At 51.6% G+C, this 13,225-nt stretch overlaps 6 protein-coding genes across 6 annotated transcripts; 4 read left to right on the top strand and 2 right to left on the bottom strand.

The window, feature by feature from the left end:
* Nucleotides 1–2,123: 2,123 nt before the first annotated feature.
* COCVIDRAFT_107808 (hypothetical protein) lies at nt 2,124–2,969 on the top strand (the record flags this gene model as incomplete). Its single annotated transcript, XM_014697895.1, has 1 exon — nt 2,124–2,969. One exon carries the CDS (start codon nt 2,124–2,126, stop codon nt 2,967–2,969), a length of 846 nt encoding a protein of 281 aa, XP_014553381.1.
* A 591-nt stretch (nt 2,970–3,560) lies between these two features.
* Nucleotides 3,561–4,075, bottom strand: COCVIDRAFT_107795 (hypothetical protein; the record flags this gene model as incomplete). Its single annotated transcript, XM_014697896.1, has 4 exons — nt 3,561–3,614; nt 3,683–3,798; nt 3,937–3,972; nt 4,033–4,075. The coding sequence occupies 4 exons, from the start codon at nt 4,073–4,075 to the stop codon at nt 3,561–3,563; spliced, it is 249 nt and encodes an 82-aa protein (XP_014553382.1).
* A 626-nt stretch (nt 4,076–4,701) lies between these two features.
* Nucleotides 4,702–5,775, top strand: COCVIDRAFT_29418 (hypothetical protein; the record flags this gene model as incomplete). Its single annotated transcript, XM_014697897.1, has 4 exons — nt 4,702–4,739; nt 4,835–5,147; nt 5,292–5,355; nt 5,411–5,775. The coding sequence occupies 4 exons, from the start codon at nt 4,702–4,704 to the stop codon at nt 5,773–5,775; spliced, it is 780 nt and encodes a 259-aa protein (XP_014553383.1).
* Nucleotides 5,776–6,551: 776 nt separating this feature from the next.
* On the top strand, nt 6,552–9,130 carry COCVIDRAFT_40606 (hypothetical protein; the record flags this gene model as incomplete). Its single annotated transcript, XM_014697898.1, has 3 exons — nt 6,552–7,560; nt 7,620–7,817; nt 7,866–9,130. The coding sequence occupies 3 exons, from the start codon at nt 6,552–6,554 to the stop codon at nt 9,128–9,130; spliced, it is 2,472 nt and encodes an 823-aa protein (XP_014553384.1).
* A 449-nt stretch (nt 9,131–9,579) lies between these two features.
* On the bottom strand, nt 9,580–10,740 carry COCVIDRAFT_18742 (hypothetical protein; the record flags this gene model as incomplete). Its single annotated transcript, XM_014697870.1, has 2 exons — nt 9,580–10,541; nt 10,623–10,740. 2 exons carry the CDS (start codon nt 10,738–10,740, stop codon nt 9,580–9,582), a joined length of 1,080 nt encoding a protein of 359 aa, XP_014553356.1.
* Nucleotides 10,741–11,540: 800 nt separating this feature from the next.
* Nucleotides 11,541–13,140, top strand: COCVIDRAFT_107853 (hypothetical protein; the record flags this gene model as incomplete). The annotated part of the gene is made up of 2 exons (XM_014697899.1): nt 11,541–11,600; nt 11,671–13,140. The coding sequence occupies 2 exons, from the start codon at nt 11,541–11,543 to the stop codon at nt 13,138–13,140; spliced, it is 1,530 nt and encodes a 509-aa protein (XP_014553385.1).
* Nucleotides 13,141–13,225: the final 85 nt, after the last annotated feature.

Raw genomic sequence — 13,225 nt, forward strand, 5'->3', positions numbered from 1 at the left:
TTGCGCAAAATCTGCCTCTACAGCTCCACTCCATACTCAATGCAGATACCTTCCGAAGGAGTCGCAAGCACTGACCTTGAAGCTCCATCATCATGTTGAACCTTTGACCCGGAGCAGCCGCGCCGTATAAGTGGGTTTTAAAGAGGACCTCAAGAGTCGTTCTCAAGTGGCGGAAGAAGTTTTTCGTCATTTCATGGTCATCTGGTCTCCAAGCTCTGTCTCTGTGGCTGGAGAAGTATAAGACCTAGCTTACAGAAGAGTAGTTCAGCCACAACCAACCCCACTTGCTCGTACATCTCACGTATGCATGATGCTCAATCCAAACTCACCTACCAACAAGGGACTACGATAATAAAAAAGCCTCATTTTTGATTCCGTGGCAAACCTACCTCAGCCCCGACGGAAAAGAATCCGAGCATCTTCGTGATTATCACTGAACATTTTCCAGGTGTTTCTGTAGTTTTCCGATAAATATAGTTTCGGGTGGGGTTGCTACTAAAATCACTACAAGGATCGACAGTGCTAAAATCCGGCTGCTACCAACAGTTGAGCATCACGGGTACAGCACCATCTCGGGCCGCTCGGACCGCACCATGACCCTAAGTGGTTCTGCATGCTCTCAGCCTCTTCCCGACCCGAAGGCATCCCTCAAGAGCATGGATATGCACGACTGCGTCAGAAGACTCGACATGACCATACATAGTCATCGCGGAAGCGTGTGATCACACCGCCACACCAGGATGAGCACGCAATTATGGGTTGCTGTAGAGAATCCATGTGTAGGGCGTGCTTATGGCGCCAGCGTGAGATGTTGGGTGGAGGGTACGGAGAGTGCCTGGGCAGGTAACGTCACGGCCAAGACAAAGGCTTGATTACGAGGATTCCCACGCTTCCTCCTAAGAACAGTACTCCGCTCTTGGCAACTAATGTGACACCCATCAACTGCCAAAGTGGCATTCTTTCAAGTAAAAGACGGCTATAAGCTTTTTTGATGTGCTTATACAGCTAGCCAAGCACATCTTGCTCGCTGGTTACGGCCGTCTTCCTCCCTTGGCATCTATATCGAGGTTAGATGACCGACACTACAATCAACGGACCGTCTCGGCCCCGAGGTTTGGGAAATTTGCTTTCTTCCTCAAAGAAGCTCACCACTAAACCTGTTATATGCAGCTGGGTCAGTGAACAGGTTCGGAGATTGCCGATGGGCCTGATATTCACAGTCTGCGCACACCAGACGCTCAGACCATGAGTCAGAAGGTGTATACTCAAAGATTCCTAGAAGAGAAAAATCGGCCGAGAGACAAATGTCTCATATACTGACTACTCTGACAATAGCTCAGATGTCAAGTATGTTGAAGCAATCCAAGCCCGGGCCACGAAGGCTTAGTTCAAAGCACTGACTACCAACTGGAGTAAGATGTATCGATTCATCGTCATATCGCGGAGATAATGTCGTGTCTCCCTTTTTGCTCATCACTCACTTCGGAAATATGGAGTTAAGGATGCTGGAGAAGTTACGTTGGCATACAGCAAGGTGCTAAATCTCTATCACGATCTTCCGCAGGATTGATGCATACCAAGAAAATCCAAGGCATCCTTTCGGTTTCGAAGACTGTGGCACCGGTGACAAGGCATGGCGAGCCATTTACAAGCGATTTTCAACAACCAACGCTTATTGATGCCCACGATACGCGTCGTTATGGAGTGCCTACACCCACATTCCATGGTCTAGTGACCTCGCTCGCCCGTCTTCAACCGAATAAGGGAAAGCACAACGAACCTGATGATGTGTCCCCCCCCATTATGCTGATTAGTACAACGAGAAATCTACCAGATTTGGAGACTTGTTCAAGTATCTGTGGATGAGAAGTGCCAGTTGGTGTGGATACTGTAATCAGCTGTGGCTTGACAAGGCACACGCCTTCCTTGTGACGACACTGAGGAAGGAGAATGCTAACTCTCAAGGTGTATATCCGAAAGGTAGAAGAAGAAGAAGATAAAAGGAGGGCCTACTCCAGCTTCAGATATCCCACCACACTCTTCACTTCTCTATCAACCACTACAACAATCTCTCATCCTAACATCAACACAAGATGCTCTCCCTTTCCATCCTCTCCCTCCTGATGGCAGCCGCGACCGCCTCTCCAGTAGGAGAAGCCCGCCAGCCCGCTATCAAGCGCCTCATCAACCCCAACACCGTCAACGCTCTTACAGCCGAACAACTCACCACCCAGCGCAACGCGCTCCTCCTCGCCCAATCCGAAACCGCCCGCGAAGCTATCCTCTTCCCCAACGCCCCCAACGCCGCAAATGACACCTTCCAATTCATCAACAACACCGTAACTCCCCCAACCGGCGGCTCCATCTTCCTCTCCACCGTGAACAACTTCCCCGCCCTCGCCTCCACCGGCCTCGCCGCCGCCGTCGGCTTCGTCAACCCCTGCGGCCTCAACACCCCGCACTGGCACCCTCGCTCCAACGAATTCCTCACCGTCGTCCAAGGCAAACTCCTCGGCGCCATCCTCCTCGAAAACGACTCAGGTTTCGGCCACGTCGTCGGCGGCGCACCCCCCATTATCGGTCCCTACACGCAAATCGAAACCACCCTCTCCAACTACACCGGCATGCTCTTCCCCAAGGGTCTCGTCCACTGGCAATTCAACCCAGAATGCGAACCTGCCGTCTTCGTCGCCGGTTTCGACAACGCCGACCCCGGTCGCGTCGAAGCTGCACGTGGTTTCTTCTCCGCGACACCCGACGAGGTGCTCGAGGCAAGTGCGGGATACTCTGAGTTCTTGACTCCTCAGCAGATTGCGGGACTCAGGCCCACGCTTACGAGTGATTTCACCGAGATTGTGGAGAGTTGTGCGAAGAGGTGCGGTATCCCGTACAAGGCTGAGACTAGTTCGTCTGCTTCTCATCCTTCGGGTACGCAGTCGGCGTATCCTGCGGCTTCTAGTGCGTACTAAGGTTTAGTCATGGAGTGAGGACTTGGTGAACTGCAGAAGAAGGTGGTGATGGTGGCAGTAGCAGCGGTAGCGGTAGTATAGACGTTGGTTTAGAAGGAAAGATTGGATATAGATCAGGAGATTTCGTTTGTCATACACAGACTGTTGTTTTTGGATTTTTTTTTGTTATTTAGAATTCTGCTAGCGATAGCGATAGACAAACCTACACTCGTTTTTATAAATGGCTTGCACATTTTGCAAAGATTGTGCACTGAGCAGTTCCTTGGAATTAATGTAACAGTGTAGGAGTTTCCGGCGAAGGTGGTGATATGAGAGGCCGGGGAACCCATCAGCCTATCATTGACTATTCATTCTTAGCATTGCAGTATCGCTGCTACCACTATCCTCCTGCTAAAAGCATCGTCTACAGTGGCAGGTTAGTACAAACACAAATCTTGGCCACAAAGACAACACAACCCGTATAAACCCCTCAAAAACTTCCGAGAGTACTTCTTTCGTATTGAATATACACACCCCACCGCTCTAGTGGCAACGCATCATCATTCCTCCCTCTCTCCTTCCTTTGCTCTCCCCCCCCAATCTCTCCCTTACTCAAAATTCAGAGATAGTATCACCCCTTCGCTTACCACGCATCTCCCACCTTCCCTATTCAAAATCATCAGCTTCCTTCCTATTTCCACATCCCATGCCATTGCATGCATCCTCGAACTCACCTCAGCCCAGTATCCCGCAGCGCCCAGCAAGCCCGGTACCAAGGCAACGTATGCGAATGTGATCCAGGCTGTTCGTCGTGTCCAGCGGAAGTACTTGTGACGGTTCGTGGTCATGGCTAGGTTGCTGTGTTAGTAACTGTGATAGGCCTGCGCCATTGACGGTGGCTAAGCTGGCATTGTGTTTCCCGAGGCTTCGGTAAATGTAGGTAGGAGTGCGTGATAGGGTTGGAGGGGTCCAAGGGGGCGGAACGTACTGGCCCATTTGATGATGGCGGGATCCGCGTGGATCACTGGGTGTGGTTGTTAGTCCATTGCGTCTCGTATACGTGGTTTTGGGGGTAGATGCGTACTGCCGTGATTATGGCCGGCCATCCGGCGGAGTGTAGGCTGCATGATTGTGGAGTTTGCGCGGTGTGGAGAGGTGCGCGGTGGGTGAGGTTGTTGGTTTGTAGAGGTGCGCTTGCGATGAGGTCGGCGGGTGCGGCGAGGGCCGTGATGTCTTGGCGTTTTTGGATTGTACCTGCGAGAGGATTGATGCGGTTCCACGCTGATAATCGCAATTGGAGGATTACACAGTAACTAGAGAACATAACATAGTGTGTAATCTACTGTTTTGCGCATGGCATATTTGGAAGATCGTTACTATAGCTATGACGATGAACGTGTGCTGCATACTCTGAGTGACTCTGTCGTCACAGCTCCGCATCTTGCCCATCCTATATTTCTGTGCACATAAGACGCTCTTAGACGGGCAGTCTTGTATAGAACTGTAATTTCTATCGCCTCGTCGGAACATACAAGATCCGATTCAGACGACGCTTCTCGGGCGGGCAGTCTACCCTTGGTGGGCTGAGCGCCGAAGCTTGTGACGAAACCACAACGAGCTTGTGGACAAGCCTCGGTGATAACATGCGACCGACCTTTATAAAAGTCCACTCCGCTCAAAGTCCCAATCTGCCTTGCTCCAGAACACTAATCAAAACGAATTTACATCCTCTTCACGAAGCGTAATTGCAGCAATGTCGAGCCAACAAGGCGCAACCATCACAGTTCATTGGTGCGTGGAGAACATGTCCCGGCGCAATTCCCTTGCGCATCGCCAAACACGACACATCATGTGATCTAAAGAATTTCTGTCTAACTGTACTACAGGCTGAACAAGTCGCGCGGCCAGCGCATCGTGTGGTTGCTCGAGGAGCTGAATCTCGAATACAACATCAAGGTCTACAAGCGCGATGCCAACAAGCGCGCAGGTCCTGATCTGAAGGCCGTCCACCCCTTGGGAAAGTCTCCAGTGGTTACCATTAGACCGGCAAATTCTGAGAAGGATATCGTCATTGCCGAGAGTGAGACCATTATGGAGTACATTTGCGACCATTTTGGAAAGCAGTTGGTTCCTGCGAGGTACCCCGAGGGCCAGGAGGGCGTGCTTGGCGCAGAGACGGAAGAGTGGATGAGGTACAAGGTGCGTTACTTGCTGTCGAATTTTTCTTGTTACCTTGTTATGGAAGAGAGGTTTGGAGGGGTTGGTGTATCCGGGTGCCTCTGCATCTTCTTCTGCAATTCTTTCACGTGACTTGTAATAGCATGATAACTGACCACCACGTAGTTTCTCATGGACTTCACCGAAGGCAGTCTGTTCACAGTCCTTATCGCTGCTATTATCAGCGGCAGTAAGTCTCCGTCGAACACACATCTCTCCCGCGTTATTTTGCTGACACCATGTAGGTATCAAGCACGCTCCCGTTCCCTTCTTCCTCAAGCCCATCACTGGTGGCGTCGCCGCTAAAGTCGACGGCTCCTTTGTAGATCCAGAGTTGAAGACACACTTCGACTTCTTGGAAGATTACCTCATTAAGTCTCCCTCGAAGGGAGAATTTTTCTGCGGCTCCAGCCTTACCGCAGCGGATATCATGATCCACTTTGCGCTTGAGGGAGCCTGCCAGCGCGTGCCTTTGAGTGACACAAACTACCCCACTCTGTACAAGTACATGAGGAGGTTACAGCAAACGGATTCGTACAAAAGAGCAGCCAAGAAGGTCGAAGATGCGAGCCAGGAGAAATATGTGCCGTTTAGCGATGCCAAGTTTTGATAGAGTTGAAGCCGTATGGGAAGAAAGGCGGGATGAGATGAGAACAGGGTCTCGGCTACTGTTTGATCTGCGGATGCATGGTTTCTTCTATAGTCACCTGCCGTACATATAATGATTTAGGCCGTGGGGTGACTGCATCCACTACAAATAGTACATCCATGGTCATGATTTGCGATTTCAAGCTGCAGCTTTGTCGTTAAGCACGCGATGTGAAGGTGAGATCACACTTGTCGGTAACACAGCAGAATCTCACGTCAGCACGTGCAACCCCTTCCGCCAACCGTCCGTATCACCTGCGATATAGAGACCAGTCAGCTTTAGCCTCACATCACTGCATGGTGAAGATAGAGATTGGGGGCGAATTTGAGCCGCCCGGGCAAAGGTCAGTGGTGTGCGGAGACATTGACTCGCGCGAGCGGCTGGCGGGCAGGCCGAAGAGCAAGGTAATGATTACGCGCAGATGGCTGAGACGCCTTGCTGGCGCGCAACAGCATTGTTATATATCCGCGACGTTGCTCGTTGCTCGTGGATCGTATTGCCCTCCCTCCAGCGTTCGCTCGAATCCCTCGGCCGGCCGTCGTCGAAATCAACGCCCGTTCCAACGCCAGTCCGAATCCAGTACTGTCTCCGCGAGCTGCTCATCACCAAGACCTTACTAAGCTCTTCCTCAGCAACTCAAGACCCCCGGCTTTCCAGCACTTCAAGTTGGCTCCAGCACCTAGGCTACCTGTCGCCCGACATTACGTACGAGGCGATTGCCTGGGTGTGGTCAGCCAATGTCTGACCGGTCGCGCGCAACCTCTCGGGACTTTGTATTTCAAACTTCTGACCAAGCAGGTGGAGCATCGCAGCCGTATCCACAACAGTCGTACAACAGCTACAACGCGAATCAGGACACAAGCACAGCCGAGACTGTAAGCCAAGCCCCAGTCTATGACGCCTCGACAGCCTATCGCGACTATGTTGCGCAGCAACAGCAGGTAGCGCAGGGCCAGTTTGCGGGCTTCAACTTTGGTTCCCAGGCGCCTGCAGCATGGGACTGGACAAACTCGCTCGACTTCACCGACTTTACCAACCAGTATGAGCCCCAGGGCGAGTTGGTTCAGGAGTTCCAGGGTCAAGCAAACTCTACCAACGACTTCAGCATCCCGCTCCCCGTCACCAATGGTGACTCTGCATATCCGCCTTTCCAGCAACCCCCAAGCGCGTCGTCTCCACCACCACCAAATGCTACGCAACCCCAGATCCCATTGTCTCCGCCGCCCCCGCCTCCTCGATCGCAGCAGCAGCAACAACAACAACAACAACAACAACAGCAACAGCAACAGCAACAACAGAGACCAGTAGTGCAGACAGGCATGAAGCGCAAGCTCGATTCTGAGCCATCTTCAGCTGTATCGCAAACTGGCGGTACAGCTGCAGAGAACCCCTCGAAGCGCATAAATAAGTCGCGTCAGTCGTCAGATGCGTCGGCCACGTCGCCCGTTATACAGGTATCAGTAGACACACATGCGGCAGCGGCGACAACGACGACGCGTAGCACAGCCCCTTCCGTGCCCAACGAAACTGCATCGCAACCGGCGCCGCGAGAAAACACACAAGTTGAGCGGCGCAAGGAGCAGAGCAAGGGCACAGGACCGCAAGGCAGAGTCATTGACGTTTCAACTCCGAGAAAGATGCAAGATGCGCCCGCCGGAATAGACATGTTGCCCGCAGGCAAGGTATTTCCCATACAGATTGGCTCGGAGCTATTCAGATTGTCTGGAGCCTCGCTCTCGTCGGATGGTAAGCATATGCCAAAAGCGAAATATGGATCAAAGGCCGGTGAGCTAAGACTACTAGAGCACCTTCATACTTTTCCCATTTTTTCGGCCAGCAACTACACGATAACGGAGGTCGCGCTGGTGACGTGAGGACCTTGTATATCGACCGTGACCCAGAAACGTTCCGTGACATTGCGCTGCATTTGCAGGGCTATCACATCACTCCGAAAGACGGCGAGCATTTTGTCAAGTTGTATGCTGATGCTCAGTTTTACTCATGTGAGCTCATTTACGAAGAGCAGAAAGGCTGAGAGCTGACTGTAGTAGTACCTCGACTTACTAAACAGTTGTTCGGTACTGACATATTTGTCCACATAGGAGGGACTCCTTTTCAGATACCGCGTGATCTCTTCTCTGCTCCAGGCGACAGTCCCAACTTCTTCTCACTAGGATTCGCACATTTCTTCCTGACGCCCGCAGAAGCATTTCCGGGGCTGGATCGTGATGCGCTGCTCCGCCCGCCATCCATCAAGCCACCCTCAGTGCCGAACAGGAACGGGGAGACTTTTAACGAGCTGATACAGATACTACAAGGATACAATGTCGAGATTCGAAACAGTGAACACCGATCCAAACTCCTCAGAGACGCACGTTATTTCCATCTCAAAGGGCTTGAGCAAAAGCTGATACCCTGTGAAATCTCGTTCAATGTACGGCGCCAGCAGTCCGAAATTCTGGTGCGGCTCGAAGACATTCGTCCGTCGGGTGTTTCCTTCATCCCTGATAAAACAGCATTGGGCGACTCAGATTCTGGATCGGTCCATGGTGGTCAGTCAATCAGTGCATCCCCACAGCCTATTGGCAAAGTCGACAGTCCAGCACCTTCAAATGCAAGCAGCAGTGCTGTCACGCGAGCAGGCTACGTGTCATACGCGCGTCCATATACGGATGACCATGCAAATAGTAATATCTTGGTTCTTGAGATTTCCTCAACGGAATCGACATCGTTGTTTTTGCCATGGTCCGCCCCCAAGGCTTCACGGACGGGTCCATTCGAAGTCGACTTTCGAGCCACGTTCCATAACTCGACACTTGCACGTGTTACATCCTTGTTCTCTGTTGTAGCTTCAAAAATGGGCCTGCCAGCCACGCAACCTCTGGGGCTCATGCATCTGCAGTCTGGCGGGGGTGTTGCGGCGCAACCAGTTAGTCCGGCCAATTCTGGTGTGAGCGATCGCCGCGTTCGCGTTCGCCTCGAGACTGACTGTGCCCTGGAGATCGACGGTGCTCCCGCAGAGCTTGGCGTGGATGACAATACTGGCCGTCTTGGTATCCGGCGGGCAGACTCCCACGGTACATGGCTGTGGGCCGGCGATAGATCAGACTCCGAATCTTCATATCTCCGAGCTGACGAGCAGGATTTAGAGGTGGAATGGACACTCAAACGTGCACATTGGCGGATCCGCGTCGAGCCTCTTGCTCCCGATGTAGACGGTGATGTACGACGCATGCAAGTCATACTTTGTGGCGTGCGACTAGAGGTATTTACGGCCGAGCGGGCACGTAATGCTTCACGGGGGTTTTTAGGCTAAGGGACTGTATAAAGGGTGGACCCTGTACATATATACGAATGATACTATCTATCCTCCTACATATGACCATTCTCGAGATTGTGACTGTTGGATTGGTTGTTAATAGTGAGGCCCATGTCGAATCCTTGCTTTCATAGTTTTTCTCTCTAAGTGCTAGTTTTCAAAAATGTTGTTCAATACTTAGTCAATTTTCCCCGCGTGAATATGAAGATACGGGTTTAGAAGGCTGTTATTCGATGCTGCAACTGTCATATCAAATGCACAGATCGTACCAATGAACAATCATGAAATGTTCTGGATGCAAAGCTAGACTGGCTAAATTCAATCTCTAAGTTTCTAAAAACGGCGATTAATGATATTGCAACATAACGAAAAAGGAATCGTTCCAAGCATTCTATACCTTTGGTGTCATTTCACAAATCCGCCCCATTCAGTCTGATTTTCTCTCCTCATTTGCGCTCTACCCGACGATTAGGCTCTGGAGTCCCGGGTGTCAATGGACTCGTACTATCTTTTCTTGATGCATCGGGTGACCACCTTTCCGCATCACCCAGGCGGTCTGATGTGAGGCCTGCGGAACCAGGGTTGCGCATACCGGCTTCGAGCTGCTTCTGGTAACTGACTTGGCGCAGGCGCTGGGCCTCACGCGGTGTAAGGTGTAGATAGATCTCGACACCGATAGCGTGTAGTGCAAACGCCATCCAGACAGCCATACCGAATGCAATATTCAGCGCGGCACCAGTGTTTGCCCTGTCTCCGGATCCAATAGTTGCGGCTACGGCAGATACAGCGTCTGGGTTTGAGCCGTCGGCAAAGGCAGAGCATGCGGGATACGAAGTAATAAGATCGATATCGTCTTCGATGGTAGCCGCAATCTTCGCGCAAGGCCACACAGTGTAGTACCCGCTGTTCTTGATAATCTGCGCCGAGATAATCATAATGATGCGGGTCGTGATGATACAGCCAGCATAGAACCAGCCTCGTAGCATCCAAGCGCGATGCTGCTCAATCTGCAGCTTCTTGACATTGATGTAGCTGATAATGAAGCAGCCCAGGGTGGTGATACCCAGCGTACCAAGAGAGCTCTGGACATCGAGACCGCCGCCAAATGCATGGCGGATAATCATCAGGGCTCCAACGAGACTGATCAGGTACAGCAGCAGTGAAGCGTATCCGCCAATTCGGTGGAGAATGAGCCAGCGGTGTCGGATAAACGGCGTGAATTGCATCACGGCAATTATGCCCGCAGGCAGGACGCCGCCAAGATGCAACAGAATCCCCACTTTGAACCTATTGAAGTTGAGGTAGTAGTAGCATTCTCCTGGCGCGGCGCTATTTCCCGTCGAACTCGGCCCGTCGGCGGGACAAAACTTGCTCGAGAAGGCAAGGTACTGCAGGCGTGCTAGTGAGACTGTGGCATACGTGTTAGAATTTTTGGAAAAAAAACCAAGTCAAATTAGACGATGGTGGAAGAGGTGAATGAGTTACTTACAACCAAGGAGCGCACCCCCGAATACAAAGTACAACCAGAAGTTGTACGTCTTTGTGAAACCAAGTGGATTCGCGACTTTGCGAGCAAAAGTGCTCGAGGAAGGTGGTTTAGCGACCATGTTGTATATATTTGCACAAACAACAGAGGGAAGAAAAGAGGTAATGATGATGAGGAGGAGGAGGAGGAAGGTGCTTGTTGTAGTAGCAGGAGAGCTGCTTGATATCTAAACTTCTAATTTCCCCTTCTCGTCCGATGGCCCACTCCATATTATATCCTACACAACTGTTTCGAGATCAACGTCATGATACCCCCTTTTCGAGACGATTGTGCACGTAACACTCAAGAAAAAGGTGACAAGGGTCTAGTGTCCGCAGCATGTACGCAGTATAATGCTTTGTGCACTGCCTTAGAAGCGGTGGGCTCAGTACGACCGCAAAGAGTTGATTCTGCGACAGCACTGGCGCCCGATCAGAGGTGTTTTACAGCGATCGTCGGAGTATATATTCACACGACCCACCGGCGGAATGCAGGGTAAAGGGTCTTTACAACGGTGGGGCGGAGGTCTTGGCGTTCCAGTTCGAAGACTCTGATTGGTTGCGCATATTGGACCAGAAGAGGATAAGAGTGAATGTATGTGATTGGGCGGGAAAGCTGATAAAGCGGGGCGTATTATGACTAAGGTACCTTATTCGGGCCTCGCGGATTCTCAGCATCGTCATAGACATGTCCACACCAATGGGTGAGCTGCTTTGCTGTCAACCTAATTCAACCAATGTACCCTTGCTGGCGATTAAAGGAAGCATGCCATCCGATTCTGCAAAGGGAACATTCTGCGCTGGCCTTGCGCGTTAACCTGTTTGTTGACTAAGTAGGTAGTCGGCGTACACCCGCCTCTTCATTCTCCACACTTAGACCGCCATGGTCGGGGTTCCAGGGCGCTCCAAGGGATGTGTTGACTGCAGGAAGAGGAAAAAAGGTGTAAGTCGAAAGCCCACTTCTCCCCACAGAGTAGTAGCCAGGACCCTGCGGCTGATGTTTATTCCTCTAGTGCGACCTAGTCCAACCCGAATGCGGCCAGTGTAAGGGACGTGGGATAAAATGTGGAGGTTACGACTCTGATCGCATCTTCATCTACCAGCAAGGCACGCTAAGTCGGGCTGCCGCGCTCAAAACAGACAAATGTGCGACCGTCAAGACATCGCCAACCCAGCCAGATCTGCACGACTACCAAGTGGTGCATCATTCAAAGTCCACCTTGGCTGTACAACGATGCGACGTACACCCCACTCCTGTGAATTTGATACTTCCCCAGAGCCTTGCCAAAGCGGCCTACAGCGAGAGGACTGTTGCTGCGTTTCTGGAAATGTACAGCCCTGCAGGGATAATACGTAACACCAATGTCGACGCAAGGGAACTGTTTAATTTGCTACCTTTGCTCAGTACACGTGATGAGGCACTGCAGATGGCTACCCTGGCCGTCGGCATGACACAACTGGGGATTACCACAGGGAATGAAAGTCTTACCCGGCACGGCAGGACACTATACGGAAAGGCGCTCAAGGAAACGGCAATGGCGTTGCGGAATCCTGCTAGAGCAAACAGCAAATCACTGCTCATTGTGCCTCGCATCATGGGCCTTTTTGACATGCTATATGGTGCTGAGCCTGACTCGTCTAACCAAGCTAAGAGCTGGCTCAGCCATGCGGAAGGTGAACTAGCTATGATCATCAGTCGTGGACCCGAGGCGTTTGCTGCCGATGATGCAGCCCACATGTTCTTTACCACTGCCAGATACCGACTGCTGGGACCCGCAATACGAGCCCGGAAGCCGACCATCTTCGATGCACCGGACTGGAAAACGCTACCTTGGAAAGGAAGAACAAAATCGTACGAAGATGCCCTCATGGACATAATGTGCGGCATACCAGAACTCCTCTGGTCGGTCGATAAACTCCAATTCACCTCCCTAGATACTGTTGAAAAAGAGAAACTCAGACTCCACACACTGTCTAAATGCTGGACCATGCATTTCCAGCTCGAAAGCTGGAAATCAGCAGACCTAGACTCCATATATACCCCTGCCTTTGTAGATCTATACACCACAATCTCTTTCCCGAACATCGACATCGCCTGCCTCACCGTCCGCTACTGGCTCATCTGCCTCTTCGTCTACTCCTCCCTCGACATCGCCTCAGGCATCGACCCTGCAGACGACTACTCCCTCTCTCATCCGGACCGCCCGCACCCCCGCCCCTTTGCCCGCATGATCACCCGCTCAGTCGACTACTTCATGCAAGAAAAATTTGGCGTCACAGGACTAAGCGCCATGTGGTTTCCCCTCGGCAACACGCTCTTCTACATGAACCGCCACCGTGATGCCGACGAGGCCTACATCACTGCGGTGATGAAGGCATGGGAGAAACCCAAGCTACCCAGTGCAATGAGAGAGTTTCTCAAGAGCTTCCGTATGACGGTAGATTTGAGGACGCTTTCTGCGCGGCCCTTGAGCGAACTTTGAGTCGAGTTGCGTACACTAGAGTGTATGACTGATACCCTGTTTTCCTTTCTTTTATACATACAAACAACAAAAAACTTGTTTGAGA

This window comes from Bipolaris victoriae, assembly GCF_000527765.1.
Source record: "Bipolaris victoriae FI3 unplaced genomic scaffold scaffold_88, whole genome shotgun sequence".
Taxonomy (NCBI): Eukaryota; Fungi; Ascomycota; class Dothideomycetes; order Pleosporales; family Pleosporaceae; genus Bipolaris; species Bipolaris victoriae.